The sequence below is a fragment of the Phragmites australis genome, chromosome 16 (assembly GCF_958298935.1).
Source record: "Phragmites australis chromosome 16, lpPhrAust1.1, whole genome shotgun sequence".
Taxonomy (NCBI): Eukaryota; Viridiplantae; Streptophyta; class Magnoliopsida; order Poales; family Poaceae; genus Phragmites; species Phragmites australis.
Window position 1 is genome coordinate 19,427,673 of NC_084936.1, and position 22,773 is coordinate 19,450,445.

Here is a 22,773-nt window from a genome sequence, read left to right on the forward strand (position 1 = left end):
TGCCTGCGCCTGCTGCATCATCAATTGGATTGAATTGAACTGAACCCCGGTTACTAGTTCCATTGTACTACATCTGTGCTGGTGTCGAAGGCAACATCAAGCGGCGGCGGCGGCATCGTACCCCTAAATTATTGGCCTGGGAATAGACTCGATCGTTAACGCCGAAGGATCGTATACTACTAGCGCGAGGTAAGGCCCTCTCCAACAGGATCTGCAAATTTGAGGATTCTAATGTTACAGTTTTTGCGGGGTACTGTAGCACTAGAAATTCGTCTCCAACCGAGCCTGTATTCAGTGATACGGTACTGCTACAGTGTTAGGGATAGAGGATGCTGTAATAGTGATAAGGGATGCTGTAATAGTATTTTGAGGATGAAAATTTGAGGTACCTGTTGGAGATGGTCTAAGTCTTTAGCTACCCTATAATTGCAAGCGGACAGTATAAATGGGTTGGAAGGTTTGTTTGGTTCCTCACACCAGGTTTTGCACAGTTATATATATAAGTAGATAAAAAAAATAGGTTGAATGAAATTATATTTGTTAAAAAAAATATTTAGTTGGTTATATTTATCTAGATAGATTAAGTTGAGTTTCTATTTGGTTGACTACATCTGAGACCATAGTAGTGAATACAAAAGTTCAAGATTATAATTAGTTACTCGCACGAAAAAAATTTTATAACGCTAACAAATAAATCCGTCTATAAAAATAGATATAAGTATACATCTATCAGACTAGATTGCGGATTCTCATGTTAGTATAATGTTACACAACCAAATTAAGTTAAAACAATAAATATAAATAATCAAACTAGTTTCTTTTTAAGATTAGCTGTATCCACCAATCAGGATGGGAAAGATACCGGAACAAATACACCCATAGCATGGTCGATGCGCGCGGTGGGGGTCGCTGCCTCGGTGGTGCATGCCATCGAACGACACGGGAAAAGGTGTCTTTCCCATCCGAGGAGCAAACATTGGAACAGGACCTGCACGCGTTGATTTTTAACTTGTTCTCAACTTTTTATCAGTTGTGGAGCAAGTACTAGACTATGCCTGTAACGTGCAAAGTAAGGTAATCAGATTACGCGTGGGATAGTTGTATTTGTTTATTGAGGGCCGAGGTTGACACTGGAATGAATGCTTGCTTCAACCTGCAAATTCTAGTCTCGGTCAGGTACTCGAGTCAAACCGTTGTAGCACTACGATAAACGACCAGTTGGCAGCCGAGATCTGCCGGAAATCCGCGCGAGCGCCATTGGCAAAGGCTCGGAGTGATAAAAACTTCTGCACCGTACCTACCGCACTGGATTGACAGTGGGTGCGTCGTGACCCCGTGCCACCCCGACCAAAAACCGCGTAAGCGCGGCGCCAGAACCACGCAGGTTGATGGCACGATGCCCACCGTAATCTCCTGTCACCTCTAGCTTGGACGCAGTAGCAACCTGATGAGAAAAACCTTCTTCTATTTGCGCTCTTTTTTTACTTCGGCTATTTTCCCCACCCGCTTGACCGGGGGATCCATTACCTAGTACAGTATGTGATGGTTCTATTTGAGAACCGAGCATATCTCAGTCCAGTGGGACTCTGGTGATAAATCCTCTCCACCCGAGTTCGAGTTATAAACACTAGGCATGGGCGTGTTGAATTTGTAATAAAAAATAAACTCATTAACCCATCCTTAACATCCCTAATATAATCTGTCGAATACTTAACTATAGAGTATATACGTATAAGGAGTATATCAAATACGGATAGGGTATACCGTGTGTATATTTAAGAACTTTGGATATTACAGAACCAAATCTGCGGTATCCGATCCTCTGAAATCTAGAAGGTCTCGATTGCTTACCTAACTCGAGAAGACTAGTATCCATAACGGATTTATCTAATTGGACGACAAGAAAGACTCCCAATTGACTATGGATAGATAGAAGACAGATACATCACCACTATATAAGGTGGGGACCCAGATCCCTTAGAAGAGGCTCTTTTTTCCAGCTACTCAAGACAAGCATCAAAACCTTGACACGGGAGAAACTCAGCGACTTTAGCCCTATGTTAGATTATATTTGATCTACTCCTTATAATAGGTTAGCCACATTGTCTGTACTCGGGTGAATATATATACATAATCATCAACACATGACGTAGGATATTACTCCAACCGGAGAACCGAATTGGTTTACTTTGCGTGTGACTCACTTCATGTTCGATTTCTGATCCACGAAGGTAACCCCATTATTTTTCAGATACATTGTCAAGAACAAATCCTCGACAGTTAGCGTGTCAGGTAGGGGTTTTCTGTTTTTTAGGCTCGACTATGTCTCGAGTCCACATCGACACCGAATTCTTTGATGTCGGCTTCTACGACCACTTCGGGTCAACTGTGATCACCCTCGAATCGCCCCTAGCTAGGTCGAAGATCACGTTCGGAACTATGATCTTCTACTGGGATGCAGACACAACAGAAGAAGACGAAATCTTCTGGATTCCGTAGGTTGTTGGAGATAATGTCAAGCACCCCCAAAGGCCACCTAATCGGAGGTTTCCGCCATGAGATCCAAGGAGAAAATGTGAAGTTTTTGAGCAGACTGCAAACAATGGTGGATGAGTTCGAAGGGCGAAACTGCAGAGGGAGCAATGGGGATAAGACAATGGAGGTCTCCCCTCAGATATTAAATAGGTCTTGCCTCAAGGTGAGATTTAGAAATCGTTTCTGCTTTGGACGAAAATTGTGGCGCTTCGATCGGCATGAAAGACAGGATGATGGCAATGCACGAATTTCTGCATGCTCGTTTGTATTCTGTGAGCATTAAATTCTCATATACCAGTTGTTTCAAAGTTCAAAAGGTTTTTAACTCTACTCAGAGACGGATATTGAGAAGTCGATATTAATGGACCTTATCGAATCTCGAGTGCCAATAACAGCAGGGCGCTCGACCCATAAGTGTTTCCACTCGATACTCGAAATAGAGCATCCTCTTGTTTGATTATTTTGACTGCAAGTTCGACCTACCTTACTCGACCAAGCTTGGACTTGACGGTAGTCGAGTAGGCGCTTGTAGAAATCCTCCATGTTGAGTAGAGTTAGGAGACTACTATCGAATATCTAACTACGAGTATATACGCATAAGAAGTATACCATATATGAATGGGTATACCATGTGCATATTTAACAACTCTAGATATTACAGAATCAAATCTGCGATATCTGATACTCCCGAAATCTAGAAGGTGTATACTAAGAAGGCCTTGATTACTTACCCAATTCAAAAAGACTAGTATCCATAACAGATTTATCTACTTGGGCGACAAGAATGACTCTCAAACGACTACGGATAGATAGGAGGCGATACATCACCCCTATATAAGGCGGGGACCTAGATCCCCTAGGGGAGGCTCTTTTTTCCGGTTATTCGAGATAAGTATCAGGACCTTGACATAGGAGGAACTCAACGAATTTAGCTTTAGGTTAGATTAGATCTGATCTACTTCTTTTGTAATAGGTTAGCCATATTATCTGTACTCAGATGAATACATACACATAATCATTCATACAGAACGTAGGTATTACTCTAACCGAACATTCGAAGCTGTATACATCGTGTGTGCCTCACTTCATGTTCGATTTCTGATACGCAAAGATAATCATGTTATTTTCTGACACATTATCAAGAACATATCGTCGACATAATCTATTTTTATTTTAAAAAATATTTTTATAGACTGTTCGGTAGAGCTTCAGCTCTAGATTTGCTCTACAATGGAGCACTTCCATCAATAGACCAATTACAAAACTCCTCATCTAGATGAGCTGATTAGTTTTCACGAAGGCCGATCCACGTTTTGATAACTCCATATAATTACACAAGAAAATAGAGCGATTCATAAATCAGCTACTCTATAAAATTATAGTGTTGCCTTGTTTAACAGTGCTTCTTTCAAATCCATAATGGATCCTAGCTCTACATCCTGCCAAACACCCCCTAATGTGTGAAAGGTAGGTGACACTCACTAGCGTTGTTTGGTTAATGCCAAACACCCCTTAATGTGTGAAAGGTAGGTGACACTCACTAGCGTTGTTTGGTTAATGGTTGTAGTCCGATACTGACACTAGCAAGTGACCACATACGAGTAATAAATAATTCCAAGCTTTATTGGCGAGAGAATGTTTAAGATTCAGGATTTACAGCGGGCGGCGGTGTCGCTCCATGCGCGCAAGGGGGCAAGGCAGAAGCGTACGGCGCTGGCGGTGTTGGGTCACAAGCGCGCGTCGGGACGCGACGAAGCAGCGTCGCCTTCTCGCCCGCCCGTGGGGCCGAGGGACGGGCGGCAGTCCACGCGCTCTTTTTGTCCGGCGCTGCGTGCGCGCGATCGATCGATCGATCCGTCACCGACACTCAGCCATTTACTCCAACTAACTGCTCCACAGTCCTCCTCCACGCAGCGTAGCTGTCTCTCTGCGTGCTGCTGCTGTACATGTGTTCGCCGCTACTGGTATCCCACTATCCCTGGCCCCGTGCACAGGCATGTCGACATGCGTGCTACATGCTGCCTCGGTTTGCTTCGCCAAGCCAGTGGTTCGGTTCCGATCCGACCTGAGGAAACGCAGCAGCCCGAGGCGGTGCAACCGTGCAAGCATGCGGCGTCCGGCTCTCCGACCCTGCTCGGCTCCCAGCGGCGGCCGCCTGGCCGCCTCTCGAACCTCACGCGGCTCCCCGCGACGGCGGTCATCACCGCCTCGTGGGCCGGGGTAGCCTCGGCTCCAGGCCAATGGATCCAGTGGTGGACTCGCGACGGTCAGATCCCTGGCCGCGGCGGACTCCCTGTTAACGGGACCCGACTGCGATGGCACATAAGCACCACCGCCTCTCTGTGTCGGAGAGAAGAGAGTGAGATGTTTACTCATTTTCTGTTAGGCTTGTGTTACGGCCTCCTTTTTCACCCCATGTGGCTGCCCTAATATCAAGAAAAATGACGATAAGCTAAAAAGGTAAAACTGTCGAGAAAATGCAACACGTGCGGTTTATCATGCATACATTGCACTACCACAAGTTTTGCCTGCATCACATTTAGGATACTTTGGCCACAAATGACCAGAAATAGAAAAAATTACAAGAAGAAAAACAAAGCAGTAAAGTTCTCAGAAGTACAGATTTAACGTGTCAAGCTATCGCTACACTACAAATTTTCTACATATTTTATGAAATCTTTAGTCTAACGATACATTAACACATAAAAATATGTAATTTCGCAATATAACTTCTTAAATCTATAGTTTTGGGACAGTTTGTCAATAGTTTTGCAGAATTCAGTCAAAAACAAAAAAAGCAAAAAGAAATATCTATTCGGCCTAGTGGGCTGTGCACTCTGGTTTGCGCGTGCAGTAGAGTGTTCTAGCGAAATCCACTCGCGGAAATGATCCTGGCGTGGGCCGAAAAGGCATCCGGTTGCGACAGCCACCGATCCACGGTACAGGGTGGGGCCCAGGCTCCCTCTAAAAAAAAGGGTGGGGCCAAGGCTGGGAGGGGTGCTCGTCTCTCTTCTGTCTTCGCGTCGCTCGTCCACGCAGAACCGCCTGTGTGTTTCTCGGACTCTCGGAGAAACCCTCTCCTCGCAGATCCGTGGGTTTGCAGCAAGCCGGAGCGCTCATCCTCGCAGAAGGCGGCGGCGGCGCCTCTCTCTCGCGATCCACTCCGGCGTCGGCGGCTGCTCCAGGTAGGTGCCAGCTTCTCCCCCTGCTCCACCCCCTCCTCCTCCCAGATCCATCGACGCGCGCCCACGGAAGCGTCCGGTAACCGCTCCTCCGAGGGCTCCGAGACGTCGGCGGCGTCGCCTCTGGCGGAGATGAGGCAGCCGGACTTCAGCGAGGCGCCGTGGGACGAGGCCCGGGGCTTCGTGCTCAGGAAGTACCCGTCCTACGAGATCGACTAAGACTCGCTCCGCTCCTCCAACTAGATGCTCTTTACCTCTTGATTAACCAGGGACGTAGTGTTGTTTAGCTGGTCATGGCCGGCCGATGCAGATGGGGTTTAAGACATTCTGCACGGCCTTTGTGTAGATTCTTCTTTGTTCTTGTACTACCTGGCTCCCGGAGGTTGCTTGCGTTGCCGGCGATTTTGCGACCGGTGTCTCCTGATGCAATGTTACTGTATCTAGGAAGTAGTGACTTAGATGTAAACATTGATGTGCTGACATCTACAATGATCTCGCAGAAGCAGAAGGCAGCACTGCAGGAGGCATTCAAGAAGAAGACGAAGAAGCTTCTCCCCCTTGACCTCCAGCCCTAAGAAAATCAGCGCAATCATCTGCCGCCTCACCAAGTACCAGTGTATGCAGCGTGCGCTATGATGTTTTTGACCCAATAGTGTGTTAGTTGTAATTTCTATAGCAGGTTTGGATTTCTGTATTCAATTGAAATATTAAAAAAAGTCTCTTGACTAAAGACATGGAGCAAAAAATTCTAGTAGCCTAGAATGTTGAAGTCCTAATTTGTTGCTACTTGCTAGTGCTCTTTGGCAAGTTAATTTTCTGATAGCTTGGCAATTGTTCTTTCTTCCTTCGATCAGTTTAAAATTGTTAGTTGTGCTTGCTTGCAAGTAAATGTGACGTGCTAATTGCTTTCTAGCCAAATAGAATTCCCTTCAAATACTATAGCACAAGTACCAATTGAAATGTGAACCCAAAACCCTGCTTTCCCAAATCCAGAACCACACAGATCCCTCGTCTAAACTGCAATCTCACACCAAGCCCTGAAGTAGAAGCCTATACAAGGACCCCTAGGTCAAGGATAACCAGCAGCGAAACACGCACCCCCACTTGCCAAACAAGCCCCTAGGATTTTTGATAACGTCATTCTCTGTTTTCGTAGTCAAATATTGTCACATGTACATATATGCATTCGTGAAATACTTGCTATAAATTGAAATTCTTTTGTACTGGTGTGCCCATTGAAGAGTCTATTTTTGAATTGTCTGCATAGAAGGTGCCTCTGTACTCTGCAGCTGTACTTAATTTCAATATAACCGGAGTTCATGTTTTAGGCAGCAATTGTACGTTGCGCTTGTTTACCATGCTTCTGTCGAACGTTCTCTACTTGTAGCTTCATGTTACATCATCTTGTAGAATTTGACGGAAAAGGACGATCAAAGAGAAGTTGGTGGCTGAGCCTGAAGAAAATCTGGATGTGCTTGACATTTAGAACTTACAACTTGTGAAAGGTGTCTGACATAGAGTATCCAAAATTCAGCGCCAGGGATCAGGGAGCAACCTACCTCAGGGTGGGGAGTTCGTTCCTTTTCCTGTAACAAGGAGGGTAAACTCCTATTCCATCATGATGGAAGAAGACATGGAAAATGGAAGGTCGTATCAGGAAAGACGAAGAACTTTTGCTACAGTACGAAGTAGATCATCTGTACCACTGGTATGACCTCTTCCATTCATATTTTCATGTGTCTTACTCACATGTGTATGTATCTTCTCGCGTGCTAGCATATGCGATTGCATGTCATTTGCCCTTAATTTTATTAGTGTCAATAGTTCATATTTTGTTGCAATATTCGCATTATTGGTTTATTGTTTTGTATATGCCAACCAACAGTTATTAAAGTGTACGTCAAGCAGCAATTCATCATATACTATGGATGCTGCATCATGTCTTTTCCATCTTTCTCTGTTTTATATTTATATTTACTGTTTAGAAATTGATCTATACACTAACCAAATAAAGTTATCCTTTTTTTGCTCTTATCCAAAAAATGGTTATTTATCTCAAAACATTGACATTTGTAACACGCTATATTCATTTTTCTTTACTTTTTTTATGTGGTTCCAAATGAGCTGAACAGTACTTTAGGCAACATAGGTCGGCATGCTTGAATCAGTCTGTTTCCATCAAAATATACACCGATACATGTTAAGTTTTCTAATCCACCTGCATGATTTATGGATATTTTTCCAATTCACATACTTCAATAAATAAAAAAAATCTTTAAGTATACATTTCTGCTGATTGGTTGGCATAATTTATTTAACATGGCACGAGCAGCTGTCGATCTATTTTCTTTTGTCTCTCATTCAGTTACTATTTTGGTTACTACAGGTCTTCCGTATGTTGATGAGGATAAATCCCCGTGCCTTGATTATTCTTTTTCTTTTGGCCTTCAGTGGTGTTCTCTATGTAGGAGCCAGTACATCACCAATTGTGGTATTTGTGTTCTGTATATGTACTCTCAGTTTATTCTTCTCTCTCTACCTCACAAAGTGGGTTCTTGCTAAGGATGAAGGACCTCCAGAAATGTCTGAGGTATAAACAAATGCCTCAATTCAGCTCCCTGAGAATGTACCAATGTCTTCATTTTCTATACCTTCAATGCTTTACTTCGTGGCACATTCTGTTTCACTATGTCTGCTAAGTGATGTATACCACTGTTTCTGACTTACTATATATTCTGCTTTATGCAGTTAACCACTCAACCTGGAACTCTAGAATTGTGCTTGTTTATCCTGCAGATTTAAGATTTGTTTGTTTGGTTTTTCTATTATTATGTTGATAAGTTATGTTAGATCCTGGATAGAGCTTTCTTTATGTTTTGGGTGCGCATTATAGGCGATCCATGTATCTCTTGGTGTGGGTTGCAGAGTGGTGTTTTAGAACGACATTTAGTGGACAATGTGTGGATGCTGAGACACATCCACATGACTGGATGCAACCGAATTAGGCACGTTACACCACCTAGCATCAAATCATTCAGTACTTTTAGGTTACTGTAGAGTAGCTCATGCAGTAATCTAAAACACCATTTTAGCAATATAAGATAGCACAATAAGTGATCCATACGAAGTACCAGCTCATATTTTTTTTAATGGACAAAACAAATGAGCAAAAAAACACAGTTGTGGCTTGGGCTTCAGGCAACCATATTTCCTTTGGTGCATCTAAAGTTCTAAACTTATACAGAAATTGAACTTGGCAATCTTAGTTGTCCTGTTCTGCATTGGCTTTATGTTACTAGTTTTATTGGCATTTTGGCAACATAGGTATGATGATATATACTATTTTCTTTTTAAAGATATACCATTGACCTATTGATGTTGCCAATAAGTGGTTTTCACATGTAGTTTTTAATCAATTTCATTTGGATCTATAAATTTGATGGATTTAGTGTTATAGCTCGCATCCATGTTGCCTCGTCTGTTATTTCCTATATTTTGTTTTGTTTCTAAGTTCTGCTAGCATCATTCAGTTCTTGACCTGTCAGATTAGTGCTGTATGCGTTATTGAGTCAGTGCCTTCTCTTGTTCAGATATCTGATGCCATAAGAGATGGTGCTGAAGGATTTTTTAGGACACAGTATGGAACTATTTCTAAAATGGCTTTTATTCTGGCCTTTGTCATCCTTGGCATTTATCTCTTTCGCACTACCACCCCGCAGCAGGAGGCATCTGGCTTAGGAAGGTGATTTTCCACTATTATCTGGAACCTTAGTCGTGTACCAATATTTTGACATCTCATGAATCTCATGATTACGCAGGGCAACATCCGCATATATCACAGTTGCTTCTTTTCTCCTTGGAGCTTTATGTTCCGGAATAGCTGGCTTTGTTGGGATGTGGGTCTCTGTACGTGCAAATGTTAGAGTTTCAAGTGCTGCTCGGCGCTCTGCAAGGGAAGCATTGCAGGTTTTGTTCTGCATCCTTGATGTACTTTTCATGTGTTTCTCCTACATAGAGTTTCAGGTCATGACTAATTCCTCAAAACAGATTGCTGTCCGTGCTGGTGGTTTCTCAGCCATTGTGGTTGTTTGCATGGCTGTATTTGGCGTGGCAATACTCTACTCAACATTTTATGTTTGGCTTGGAGTGGATTCACCTGGTTCAATGAAGGTTACTGACTGTAAGTTTCTTGTACACCTGATATTCAAAACTGGTGTCAATCATGCTATATGGCCTTGTGCAAGGTTATAGATTGTTGAACTGGTAATTGTTATTTTTTCTTTTTTCCTTGTAAAACTAGCGATAACTGATCATCTTATTTCTGTAATTTAAGTAGGGGGAAGTACTGTTTTCCTTCTCTAACTTTGATCTGCAGTCCACTAGGTCTCCACTTTTCACTTTTCAGAGGCCGTACCCAACATTCATCCATAGCCACAGAGAAGCCACCCATATTACTGGCAGGCGGGGCTGGGCCCACATGTTAGGAACAAATAGACATACTAAATTTAATTAACTATTTTTAGGACTAAAATGGTACCAGTAGTGAAAGTTGAGGCTCTTTCGAAAAGTTTGGACCGGAGGTGAAGTTAATTCCAGCCAAAACACTACTGTTAGTCTGTTACAGATTGATCATGATAAACGCTTGAGGCATTCACTTTTCATCCATGCTTCAGTTACAACAACTTTATAGTTGACATGTTTGCTTTAAATTGTTGAGTTTGACTTTCCCGAACCTACATTTGGCTTTGGCCTGGTACAAAGATGAGGAGCATTGTATTATGTAACTGATCATGCTTATAATGTGATATCTCTACTTGGAGTGGGTCTGCAAAACATGGTCATGTGCTCCATAATCAGAATTGCAAGATCCATTTAATGGGTTTTCAGTTATAAGTAGAACCGCCACTGCAGATCAAGTTCTTGTCTAAAGGATGTATAACTATACTTTGGGCCTTACAATCCAATCCCATCCACCAGTTATGTGCTTATAACTTTTTTATGCAAAAGGAACATTATCCTGTTGCTGATTCATATGATTTTGTGTAGTGCCCCTTCTCCTTGTGGGATATGGTTTTGGTGCCTCTTTTGTTGCCCTTTTCGCTCAGTTGGGTGGTGGGATATTCACGAAAGCTGCTGATGTTGGAGCTGATCTGGTTGGAAAAATTGAGCAAGGAATACCAGAAGATGATCCTCGCAATCCTGCTGTCATTGCTGACTTGGTATTGATGTTTCTTTATTAAAGTTTGGAGTACCCTTTCTTTTTCATGTTTTTAATCGAAGATAGCTCAGATTTTGTTGATACACACCGAGACATTAGTGATGAAAATCAGTACTGATGAGAAAGCTTTATCAGGGATAGTCTAGTTTACAATTTGCTTTTATTTTGAAACTCAACGAATGGTTGTGTACCATGCTACTATATGTGCTAGACTTGCCTTGTTGCCCAAGGCTTGGTAGAATCCTGAATTGTATGATTGAATATTTGCTGTCTTTGCTTCATTACTCAATACAACATTTGCTTTTATCTACAACTACTACTTATCTGGTTCTCGTTATCCTCTATTTCATGTTTCGCTACTACATATGGTTCTATATTTTGTTGTGTAACAAAAGAATGGTACTCAGGTTGGTGACAATGTTGGAGATTGTGCTGCCCGAGGTGCTGATCTTTTCGAGAGCATAGCAGCTGAAATTATCAGTGCAATGATCCTTGGAGGAACAATGGCAAAACGCTGCAAAATTGAGGGCGAGTCTCTTTTGTTTTCCATCCAATATGTCTGGCTGAACCGTTAATCTAGTTATGTATGAAATTAATCTTTGAATGACACTATGACTGTACTTGGTTTGAATAAAATACCACTTATTTTGGGTACCACCGTACCTTATAATTGCTCTGATCTGGTCTATAATCAGCATTGTTCATCATTGCAGACCCCTCTGGCTTTATTCTGTTTCCGCTTGTTGTCCATTCATTTGATCTGGTGGTGTCATCAGTTGGAATACTCTCAATCCGAGGAACACGTGACTCTGGAATAATTTCCCCTATTGAAGATCCCATGACAATTATGCAGAAAGGCTATTCTATTACTATTATGCTTGCTGTTGTTACGTTTGGAGTGGTAAGTCTTGTTGTTTTGGTAAATAGTTTTGTTGTTTGCAGTAACAGTTGTAGTGTCATACTGTTACGAAATTACTCCATTTGTTCCCAATGGCTGGGTGCAGAAATAGCTTTGGAAGCTCAACAAAATTAGTTTACGTCACAGTTTGTTGAATTCCATTCATGTATTGTTCCCATTAGCATGGTATATAAGGAGAACTTTTGAACGAATTGTAGAAACATTAATTGTGGTTAGATGCTCTCGGAAGAAAGAGTCTCAAAGAGATGCCACAAATTATCCAAAAGGGGGAAGTTATGACTAAATCCATAACCATCAAATGTAATCCAAACATATTTAAACTAATAATATTAAAAAAATTATTGTTAACCATGAACAACTCTCATCAAGATTTGCTATAACTCTGTAAGTCAATGTTGTTTATTGAGTTTTGTTAATATTTTTTTATCTAAGTTCCCAACACATTGAGCACATGCTGTGTTTGTGATTTCATGTGTTATACTTTATACCCAGTAAAAACTGTACCTCTTTTCGCCTGAAGTTGCTTTTATGATTATTGACCGGTGTTTATTAAATTTCCAGTCTACCCGTTGGCTTCTGTACACTGAACAAGCACCTTCTGCATGGCTAAATTTTGCGTTGTGTGGTTTGGTGGGGATCATCACAGCATATGCTTTTGTTTGGATTTCCAAGTACTACACAGATTATAAACATGAGCCAGTCCGCCTTTTAGCTCTTTCAAGTTCCACAGGACATGGAACTAATATTATTGCTGGAGTAAGTTTGGGACTGGAATCAACAGCCCTACCAGTTCTAGTGATAAGTGTAGCCATTATATCAGCGTTTTGGCTGGGGCAGACCTCTGGCTTGGTGGACGAGTCTGGCAACCCAACTGGCGGTCTTTTTGGGACAGCTGTAGCTACAATGGGGATGCTTAGCACAGCAGGGTATGTTCTTACAATGGACATGTTTGGTCCTATAGCTGACAACGCTGGTGGTATCGTGGAGATGAGTCAGCAGGTATTACACTAATGTCTTTCTTTGCGCATATAGGTAATTTAAAAGTTCAGACCTTTGCTATAGGTCCTAGCAAACAATCTTTGTTAATATTGTTTTAATATTTTCACCGTTACAGTTCCAAAACATGATGTACTGTTTTTCTTCCCATAATGGTCAATAAGATAATTTAACCGCTTTAGCATCTATATGTATAATGTTTATATATGTGGGCTTTGATTATCTATATAGTCTTTGTTCATCTCAAGTGTGACTGAGTATCGGTGCAGCCTGAAAGTGTCAGGGAAATCACAGACGTTCTAGATGCTGTGGGCAACACAACGAAAGCTACTACAAAGGGATTTGCCATAGGGTCAGCAGCATTGGCTTCCTTCCTCCTGTTCAGTGCATATATGGATGAAGTAGCTGCGTTTGCTCAATCGCCATTTAAGGAGGTATGCCGTATGCATTACCATGCCATGTGGAATACTGAATTTATGTGCTCATATACTATGGTCTTACACAATGTTTGCAGGTTGACATAGCAATCCCAGAGGTGTTTGTTGGTGGTTTACTAGGCTCGATGCTTATATTTCTGTTTAGTGCATGGGCTTGTTCAGCAGTTGGCAAAACGGCACAGGAAGTTGTTAATGAGGTCAGGAGACAATTTATTGAGAGACCTGGTATTATGGTGAGTATTTGATTATCTTGAAATTCTTTGGTTCTTTTATGCTTGGAAAAACTGATGTTAACTTGTAAGGTAATACCATCCAGGACTACAAAGAGAAACCTGATTATGGACGTTGTGTTGCAATTGTGGCATCAGCATCCTTGAGAGAAATGATAAAACCTGGGGCTTTAGCAATTATTTCACCCATGGCCGTTGGTGAGCCCTGTAGGCTATATTTGTCGTAAATGTGTCATTCTTGTCTGTGTCTATGATGCTTTTCTAATTTAATTTGCATGGTTTGCAGGTGTCATCTTTCGAATTTTGGGCCACTACACTGGCCAGCCTCTTCTTGGAGCTAAAGTTGTAGCCGCGATGCTTATGTTCGCAACTGTTTCTGGTATTCTAATGGCACTCTTCTTGAATACCGCCGGAGGCGCCTGGGATAATGCTAAGAAGTACATTGAGACTGGTGCTCTTGGTGGCAAAGGCAGTGAGGCTCACAAGGCTGCGATTACTGGTGATACGTAAGTTTGTTTCTCAGTTATATAATGCTACTTTCAATATCCTATTGACTTACACATAGTAAATAGTCATGTTTTTCCTATTTTTTGACTGACACGAGAGGAGTCCCCTACTGCACTTTTTTAATTAAAAAACAAAGGCGGGAGTGTACATGGGTGAGGCGTAGACTCAAAAGGTAAAACCCTAGGCTAACAAAGAAAGCACTAAAAGACTGTCGCAATCCAAGATTCTAAAGCTACTTGTACAACTGGTTTAGCCCTATGGATAGCCAGTAACACCTTTTAAAGTGCGCTTCCAACTGTCAAATGACAGTGCACTGTTGTCGAAAATGATGCTGTTGCGAAGCATCGAGTAGATGTCATGTTTTCCTATTATTATTTTTGATTCTGAATGATAAATGCTATTTAAGTATGGCATTCTCTTACAAGGGCATGTGTTACGCTGCAGGGTTGGAGATCCATTCAAGGACACAGCTGGGCCTTCGCTTCATGTTCTTATTAAGATGCTGGCTACAATCACATTAGTCATGGCTCCAATATTCTTGTGATTGACCAACCACATACCAAGCTTGCCATTAACCCTGCGGAGATGTATCTATGCGCATTGTAGATGAGGTATTATTTACCTGACTGGTATGTAATGATTCATTACTTTTAGTACGCTCCTACCACTTGATGTATCGAAAGAACCCCCTCGACAAATTTCATAGTTGATATTGTACGGATGATGCAAACATCGGAGAATACATATATTGTGACAGAGGACTGGACTATTCAAGCGAATGTTTTGTTAATTTACTTTCCCGTTTTCGGAGTGTCCGTACTTGTCTGCCAAATGTAATCTCCGTTGCGTTAGCTGGAGGAAATGAACGGTCGACAAACACTGGAAAGAAGACGATATGCTTGAGTAAGCTGTGAATGTGACGAGCCATCTTGTTGCCGTTATGCTCTTGTTCATGGCCTAGTGCACCGGCTAAGACCCTCATCACGATCTATTTCCTCCGTTAGGGCTGAGAAAAATGCTGCGTAAGTGCGGTACTGTAAGACTGTCCTGTTGTGCTGGGCTTCTAGAGCGTTGTTTACACATTTTTAAATGGCAGACTAAATTCCGAACGGGCACGCTTTCACGCTTAGCATGCACGTCTCCTGAACCGTCGGATCGAGCTGTGAAAGCAAATCAATAGACACGGGGCCCACTTAGTTATATCCGTGATCATCAATCTGTCCGCTCACTTTACCCTCACCTAGGGTTGAAAAATGTGTCGGTTACCGCTTAAAATGTACGGTAACCGATCCTCTGGATCCGGCTTGATTTTGTAATGCGACCCGTAACCGAATTTGAATTTAAATTGATTTTAAAAAAACTTAAAAAATTTATAAAAAAATTCTATAAAAACTAGATGTAATTCTAGGAGTATCTGTGCAAAGAATTTTCAAAAATCATATCGTTTGCATCAGTAAATAGCTGATCAAAGTGTGATGGTTGGTTAAAAGGGCTGAAAAGATTAAAAGGTCGAAACGGGCCGAATGCACAGTAAAATTGGCCCGTTTCGGCCTAGCTGAAAGGGATAAGGTTAGCTGGCGTTCTGGTCGGGTTTGGGCACAAAGCACTTTCCCCACGCTCCTTTCCACAGCCAAAAGTGAAGCAACGTCGCCTGGCCGGCCAAATCCGCAGCACTTCGGCGGAAATCCAGCGACTGAGCGGCGATTCTCGAGCGAATAGGGTCGGTAACTGACTACATCACAGTGGTTACCGTCCGCCTTCGAAGAGCAGCGCGGACTCCCTGACGCAGAGCAATTTTCGACGAATCCTGTTCGGTAACCGCCGTTTTTTTTGCGATTTCTTGTGTTATTCGATTGGTAATCGTGGCGAGGTGGCGGTAGTTACTTGTGCGGTCGATTATGACGATGTAGTGCTTGATTCGCTCGGTTATCGACCATTTACTAGTGATTTTTCGTGTAATATGTTCGGTAATCATTATTAGTAGGGCGGCAATTTGTTGTGTGGTCGATTAGGATGATTTAGTGGTTGATTCGCTCGGTTATCGACCATATTGCGTCGGTTACCTTGTACTGGCAAATGTTGTTAATATTTGTTCAAGTTAATCGACCATTTACTAGAGATTTTTCGTGTAATATGTTCGGTAATCGTTATTAGTAGGGCGACAGTTCGTTGTGTGGTCGATTAGGATGATTTAGTGGTTGATTCACTCGGTTATCAACCCTATTGTGTCGGTTACTTTGTATTGGCAAATGTTTTAATATTCGTTCAAGTTAATTATTCCTTGAGATATTTATGCATGACTAGCAATATGACAACACATGTTTATCAATTTAACATGCATGGACATAATTATTAGTATGTTAACCATTGGGTTTTCTTCTGCCAATAGAGATAATACAAACTAATTGATGGCGGATAGAGATGTGGTGTGGCAGCACGTGGACAATTTGACCCCGGAGTTTAGGTGCAATTATTGCAATAAGGAAAAGAAAGGCGGTGGTGTCACAAGGTTGAAAGAATATTTGGCAGACCACGGAGCGAATGTTATATATTGTGATAGGGTGCCTCCAGATGTGTGTGATTATTTCAGACATGAACTGGATAGGGCAAGAGATAAGAGGAAGTGAAAGGCTGAGGAGAGGTTTCAGAGGCAAGAATCAGCAAGAGTTCAAGTAGATTTGACAAGCGATAATGAGGACACGAAAGAGGAACATGTGCAGCGTGTCATGGCTCAGTCGAGGGACGAGGAAGAGTTCAGGATGAGGGTAGGTGAGTCCTACGAGTATGGAGATGGCAGTGGAAGTGACAAAGAAGGCACTGTGTTAAAGAGGATGCTTAGGAGAGCATGTTCAACAAGTGAGCCACCACCAAGTGTCAGAGATTACAATGTTGTTGTAGCAAAAGCCCCTGTGCAGCCAAGGATTGATACCGAGTCATGGAGTGCAAAGGGAAAGAAAGCGAAGGAAGCTATTGGTTTGGCATGGTCTAAATTTTTCTACACTTCAGAGATTCCTGGTAAAAGGGCGGATGATGCATTCTTTGTTGTTGTAGTGAAAGAAACACAGAAATGGGTACGTGATTAGGTTTGTAATGAATTTATTATTGTCATATTTCTTTCTTTTTGACTTATAACCATTTATTCTGTAACAAGCGATGGTGTACCATCTCCAACTGGCCGGAATATAGATGGTAAGTATCTGGATGAGAACGAGAGTGCATTGAAGAAAATATTTGACAAGTGGAAGCTAGAATAGCCAGAGTATGGTGTGACCATCATGTGTGATTCGTGAACTGGACCGACGCACATGAGTATTATTAATTTCCTCTTATATTGCAATGGTCGTATATTTTTTCACAAGTCCGTAGATGCGACTAGCTACAGTCAAGATGCAAAGTATTTGAATAAGGTACATCATTTTGCTAAGTTGGTAACATAGTATTTCAATTGCTGCATATTTATTTGGTTGATTCTTTTATGCAGGAGATAAGAGCAGTGGTCAATGATTTAGGGCCACAAAATGTTGTGCAGATCGTGACTGATAACGGGTCCAATATAAGAAGGCCTGTCAGGTTCTCAGAAGGGAATATCCTGCTATCGCGTGACAGCCTTATGTGGCTCATACGATAAATTTAATATTGAAATCAGTTGGTGAATTTAGAGAACACGACATGATCATTCAAAGTGCAAGGTCCATATCGCGATGGCTATACAATCATTCAAAGCTACATGAAATGATGAAGGCCGTGATTGGTGGAGAGTTGGTGAGGTGGAATGCCATAAGATTTGTCACAAACTATCTATTTCTTGATAGATTTCTGCGCCGGAAGGATAGGTTCATGCAATGGATGACATCTAGTGGGCTCTAGCAATCTCGCTACATTAGTTCTGATATTGGGAGATATGCACATAGTTGCCTATCCAGCTTACCATGGTGGGACAATCTTAAAATGGTTGTCGATTCCGTTCAGCTAGTATATGCATTCCTCCGATTTGCTGATCAAGACAAGGTGCCAACATGAGTGACGTGCTCTTGAGATATACCGTTGTCAAGCAGGAGTACTATTCGTTGTATCGTAATGATAGGGATTCTTTTGACAAGTACATGGCAGTTATCGATCGCAGAATGCATGATCTAGTGAATGGGACCTACATGAATGCCGGTGATACACTCCTACCACTTGTATTCTTATTGTACTAATGCTTATGGTTCTAATGCTTATGGTACTAATGCTTCGATCATCAACTTGCAGCGGCCGCACTGAACCCCTGCACGCACTACGCGTATGGCATGGGTCCAAACTTGTTCGAAGATCTCCAGGCGGCATTTGAGAGGATGACCGATGTTAGTACTGCCGCGGAAGCACTTATTGAGGTTGAAATATATCGGACAAAGTCTCTGTAATTCGCAGGTCCGCTCGATTCATGGATGGCTTGTGATGGCAGGACTCAACTTGGTACGAATTGCGTTGAAATATGTAACAGTTGCATCACCTTATCTACTTTTCCAACCCTTATATCACTTTACCTACTTGCAGCGCAATGGTGGTCTATGTTTGGTCCGTCTACACCTACACTAACAATGGTTGCTAGGCGCCTAGTGTCTCAGTGCATCTGGTGGGTGTGAGAGGAACTGGAGTACATTTGCATTTATCCGCATGAAGGTTCGCAACCGCTTAAGCTATAAGAAGCTCTATAAGTTGGTATATGTCAACTACAACCTGAGAATACAGAACAGTTTGGATGCATGCATCAGGTCGACTGTTGATGATGATCCATTTCAGCGGCTTATGGAGCTCACAATGAATGAGGAGAACAATCCGCTCCGGGATTGGATGGAGACCGGTAGATCAAATGCTGCCCTTGAGCTTGATGAGGAGGACATAGACAATGACATGCCCCTGCCAACTCACCTGGTGATAGACACAGCGAACCTACAAGATTTATAGCAGTAGGCTACTAAAGTGATATGTGACACACACGGAAAGAGGTCAGGGTGGCGATGTTACTCCATGCCCATCCTCTATCGTTGCTCCCGTGCAATTCACTGGTGAGAGTCAGTTTTCGCATGCCACACAGGACCAGAACCACGGTACCCCATCCTCACAAAGGCATATAATACAGGGTGACCACGATGGACCACAAGATAGTAGGAGCTATTCCAGCAACTATGGTATGGAAAATAGTTCTCGATCGTATCCGTACCACTATCCTGTCCCCGATGCTCAGTCAGAATCTCCTATTCAGTGGGTCTATGGGTGGCAAGATCCTGAGTTTTATGCCATATTGTAAGGACAATGGTCAACCACTCTGCATGGACGGGGCAAACTTGAGCAGAGTTTAAGGTAGAGTTGCTATCTACACGACGGATAATGCTCATGTCCACCGAGGAGTATAATACAGCCGAATTTAATCGTCCCCCAAGCTGGTGGTTATAAAGGTGATGAAAATTTACTTCTTGCAACTACTTTATTTCCATACCATGGTATTATACTAAATTTTTTCATCTTGTAGGTTACACGTGGCGTGCATACTATGCAAACTACATTTTAAGCATCGACCATCACTTTGGTAAGTACTGCTGGATGGTATGTGATTGTGTTTTTAGCTTTAGTACGAACAATTCAACATATATTTATTAATTTGAGGCGTTACATATGTAATGTATGCATATATTCCATAAAACAATTCTATGTTCATGCTCGTATTGCTATTAGTATCTATTTATTACTTTGGAAACTTCCAAAATATAGCAAAGGTCATGCCAATTTTTTTTCTGGTTAAACAAAACATAGCAAATCTCATGCCATATTTGTTACTATTTTTTCCTGATTTTTTGGTGATTTTTTGTTTTTTATTTTCCTACAAAATCATTGATTACAAGTTCATCCAATCGGTTACCGTTTCAAATCGCTCGGTTTTCGATTAAATTCGTTCGGTTAATTAGTCTTCAGTTATCGTGTAAATCGCTCGGTTAGTCGCCAAAACCGCGCGGTAACCGGTCCGATTCGACCGGTTACCGAGAGGCGATTCTGACAACTTTTTGATCAAATTTCAAATTTTAGCAAATGAATTTTGTATGAATTTCAGCCAAATTTTGAGCGGTTAGCATGATAACCGCACATTTTCAGTTATTGGTCGGGAGCGGTAACCGAGCCACAAACGGTAAGTCAAACCTTGCCCTCACCTCTCATGTCTCACTGGTAACCGTCGAGATCATACTGATATGATTAATCTGGCTATGCTCGTAGATTTGGTTTATGCTCTTGTTATGTTCTCTTTCATCTATCAACTTTAAACTTGTTCTCTATACGCACTAAAGTTTTATGTTTAGAATCAGACTGAATGTTTTCTCCTTGTGAATTCGATAAATCTTGGAATACTCTAAGGGAAAAGCTATAATTAATCCGTGCACTTGCGGTATATAATATGTGTACGTAGTAGACGTCAACATGGTTACATATTTGAGATTGTGACAGCATCTAGTGCACTGCTTTGTATTGTTTGAGCTTTGTGAGACTAGTGATCTTTCCAATAAGCATAATTAACTTGTTATTCTTGGAGGTTTATGCTCTTGTTATATTCTCTTTCATCTATCAACTTTAAACTTGTTCTCTATATGCAATAAAGTTTTTATGCTTAGAATCAGACTGAATGTTTTATTGGTTTGCTTGTTAATCCTTGTGAATTCGATAAATCTTGGAATACTCTAAGGAAAAAGCTATAATTAATCCGTGCGCTTGCGGTATATAATATGTGTACGTAGTAAACGTCAACATGGTTGCATATTTGAGACTGTGAGAGCATTTAGTGCATAGCTTTGTATTGTTTGAGCTTTGTGAGGCTAGTGATCTTTCCAGCAAGTGTCATCAACTTGTTATTATTAGAGGTTTCCTCCTTTCGGACGGCTTGAAGGTGGTGGAACTGTTGAGCCCTTCTAGAAGCTTGTGAAGAAATCCCAATTGTGATTGTGAGAGGTTTTGTGCACACCTTACCGGAGCGGTCAAGTGCAACTTATAGTGTAATCAACGTATTAAGTAGTTCATTGGACTAATTCGTCTCAAAGATCAAGTCGCTATCTTTGTGAGACTAGTGACTTGATAGAGGAGCAGCTAGGGGCTCGACCTTAGCTCAACATGGATTAGGGGTGACTGGCAAGTCACCAAGACCACGGGATAAAATTTATATCTCCTTGTGCTGTATCTCTTGAGCTCAAGTCTTGTACAATTCATATTCTTGCAATTTACAATTCCTAGAACATATTGATGAGGATATGCCTCCTTCGGATACGAGCAACACTGCTAATAATTCTCAAATCATAGAAGGAATAATTACAAGAGCACGTGCGCGACAATTAAACTACCAGGTGAACTTGTTCCTCGCTGTTTATGCCTTCTTGGATGGATTACTACTAAATTCTTGTGATGTTTTATTGTTTAGGAATATGGGAGAGGCATCATAAGCTCACCTGTACGTAATCACTTGAGTGCTAGTTGATGGGGGCATGCATTGTTGCACGCATCATCACTAATACAACTCCTACCATCTGCTTACTATAGAACTACATGCTTCCTACCACTTGTTGGGGGCATGCAGTGTTGCACACAACATCACTCATACAAATCCAATCATTTACTTATGAATTATCTCCAATACAAATAGTGTGTGGCAGAGAACCTAATATTTTCCATCTGCGTAAATTTGGATGTGCCATATTCGTCCCAATACCACCACCTTAGTGTACTGTGGTGGGCGCCCAAAGGAAACTTGCAGTCTATGTAGGGTCATTTGAAAGTGCCTCGGTTATAAAGTACTTAGAATCATTAATTGGGGATCTACATACAACCCATTTTGCATACTGTAGATTAAATTAAGAACATTTCCTAGTATTAGAGGGATACCGTATATTGAATGAAGAACATTTTCTGATATTAGAGGGGGAGAAGTACCTTTTCGGGGACAAATGCATAAAAATATTTTGGAAAACCACATGAATTCATGCACTGGACCCCCACACTAAGGAGGCATAACAAGAAATTTAGAATATAATCGATTTGCAGAAAATTGATAATTAACTACTATAAGCCTTCTTCAGCCCAAAGAGAATTATGAAATCCTATATACCTACAGTAAATGCACCAAAACAAATTGACATAGCTTTTGAAAAGGATGAATTAATGGAATTCCAAATGAAGTCTTCTACCTCCAAGAAGAGGGTGAGAGATTGTTGGTGCCAGTTATAGCTACATTTTAGCTCCTGATTATATCAATATATGACCTTCATTGTCATCATATTTATGAATTATTACAGCTAACCTCGACAAATTACACATAAATTGTCTTTAGTGTGTGTTTTAGTTTTTCCATAAAAAGATGACAAAAAAGTGCAGAAAAGGCTCGGCTGGAACAAGGCCCAAACATCAAGAGAAAACCAAGAGATCCATTGGACACGGTAAAAACCTACTGGTGCCGATTGGCACACATCTTGTGACGATCGCCACATATGCTTTGTTGACCAATCGGGGCCCAAATTTGCCCAGGGATTTTCTTGGCGGCTAGGTCTTCCAGAAGCTTTAGTTTTTACCGACAAGAATATTTGAATATGGATAACCAGAAATCATCAAAAAAATGGATCTTTTTGGAGTCCAAAACGGGAAGAAACTACACGAAGGACCCACATGGAAGGCACTGGACATCTTCTAGAAGACCGAGGAACCAACATACAAAGAAAGGAAGGTGCCCAGACTCTAG

General features: G+C 41.6%; 1 protein-coding gene across 3 annotated transcripts; it reads left to right on the top strand.

Annotated features, from left to right (window-relative positions):
- Positions 1–5,537: 5,537 nt before the first annotated feature.
- On the top strand, positions 5,538–14,818 carry LOC133894942 (pyrophosphate-energized membrane proton pump 3-like). 3 transcript variants are annotated; one of them, XM_062335141.1, is made up of 16 exons: positions 5,538–5,720; positions 6,218–6,333; positions 7,128–7,425; positions 8,104–8,307; positions 9,308–9,459; positions 9,536–9,683; positions 9,765–9,897; positions 10,764–10,936; positions 11,343–11,463; positions 11,649–11,836; positions 12,416–12,853; positions 13,120–13,284; positions 13,365–13,520; positions 13,604–13,715; positions 13,804–14,023; positions 14,469–14,818. In XM_062335141.1, exons 3-16 carry the CDS (start codon positions 7,336–7,338, stop codon positions 14,566–14,568), a joined length of 2,400 nt encoding a protein of 799 aa, XP_062191125.1. In that variant the 5' UTR covers positions 5,538–5,720; positions 6,218–6,333; positions 7,128–7,335; the 3' UTR covers positions 14,569–14,818. The 3 variants fall into 3 exon arrangements, with proteins under 3 accessions (XP_062191125.1, XP_062191123.1, XP_062191124.1); XM_062335139.1 differs by having other exon boundaries at positions 9,536–9,897; XM_062335140.1 differs by lacking the exon at positions 6,218–6,333 and having other exon boundaries at positions 9,536–9,897.
- Positions 14,819–22,773: the final 7,955 nt, after the last annotated feature.

Excerpts from the sequence above, each read along its gene's own strand:
- LOC133894942 (XM_062335139.1), top strand. The coding sequence starts at position 7,336 with ATGATGGAAGAAGACATGGAAAATGGAAGGTCGTATCAGGAAAGACGA. Across the intron at positions 13,285-13,364 it reads CTCAATCGCCATTTAAGGAG|GTTGACATAGCAATCCCAGA; the intron begins GTATGCCGTATG and ends CAATGTTTGCAG. Across the intron at positions 13,716-13,803 it reads TATTTCACCCATGGCCGTTG|GTGTCATCTTTCGAATTTTG; the intron begins GTGAGCCCTGTA and ends CATGGTTTGCAG.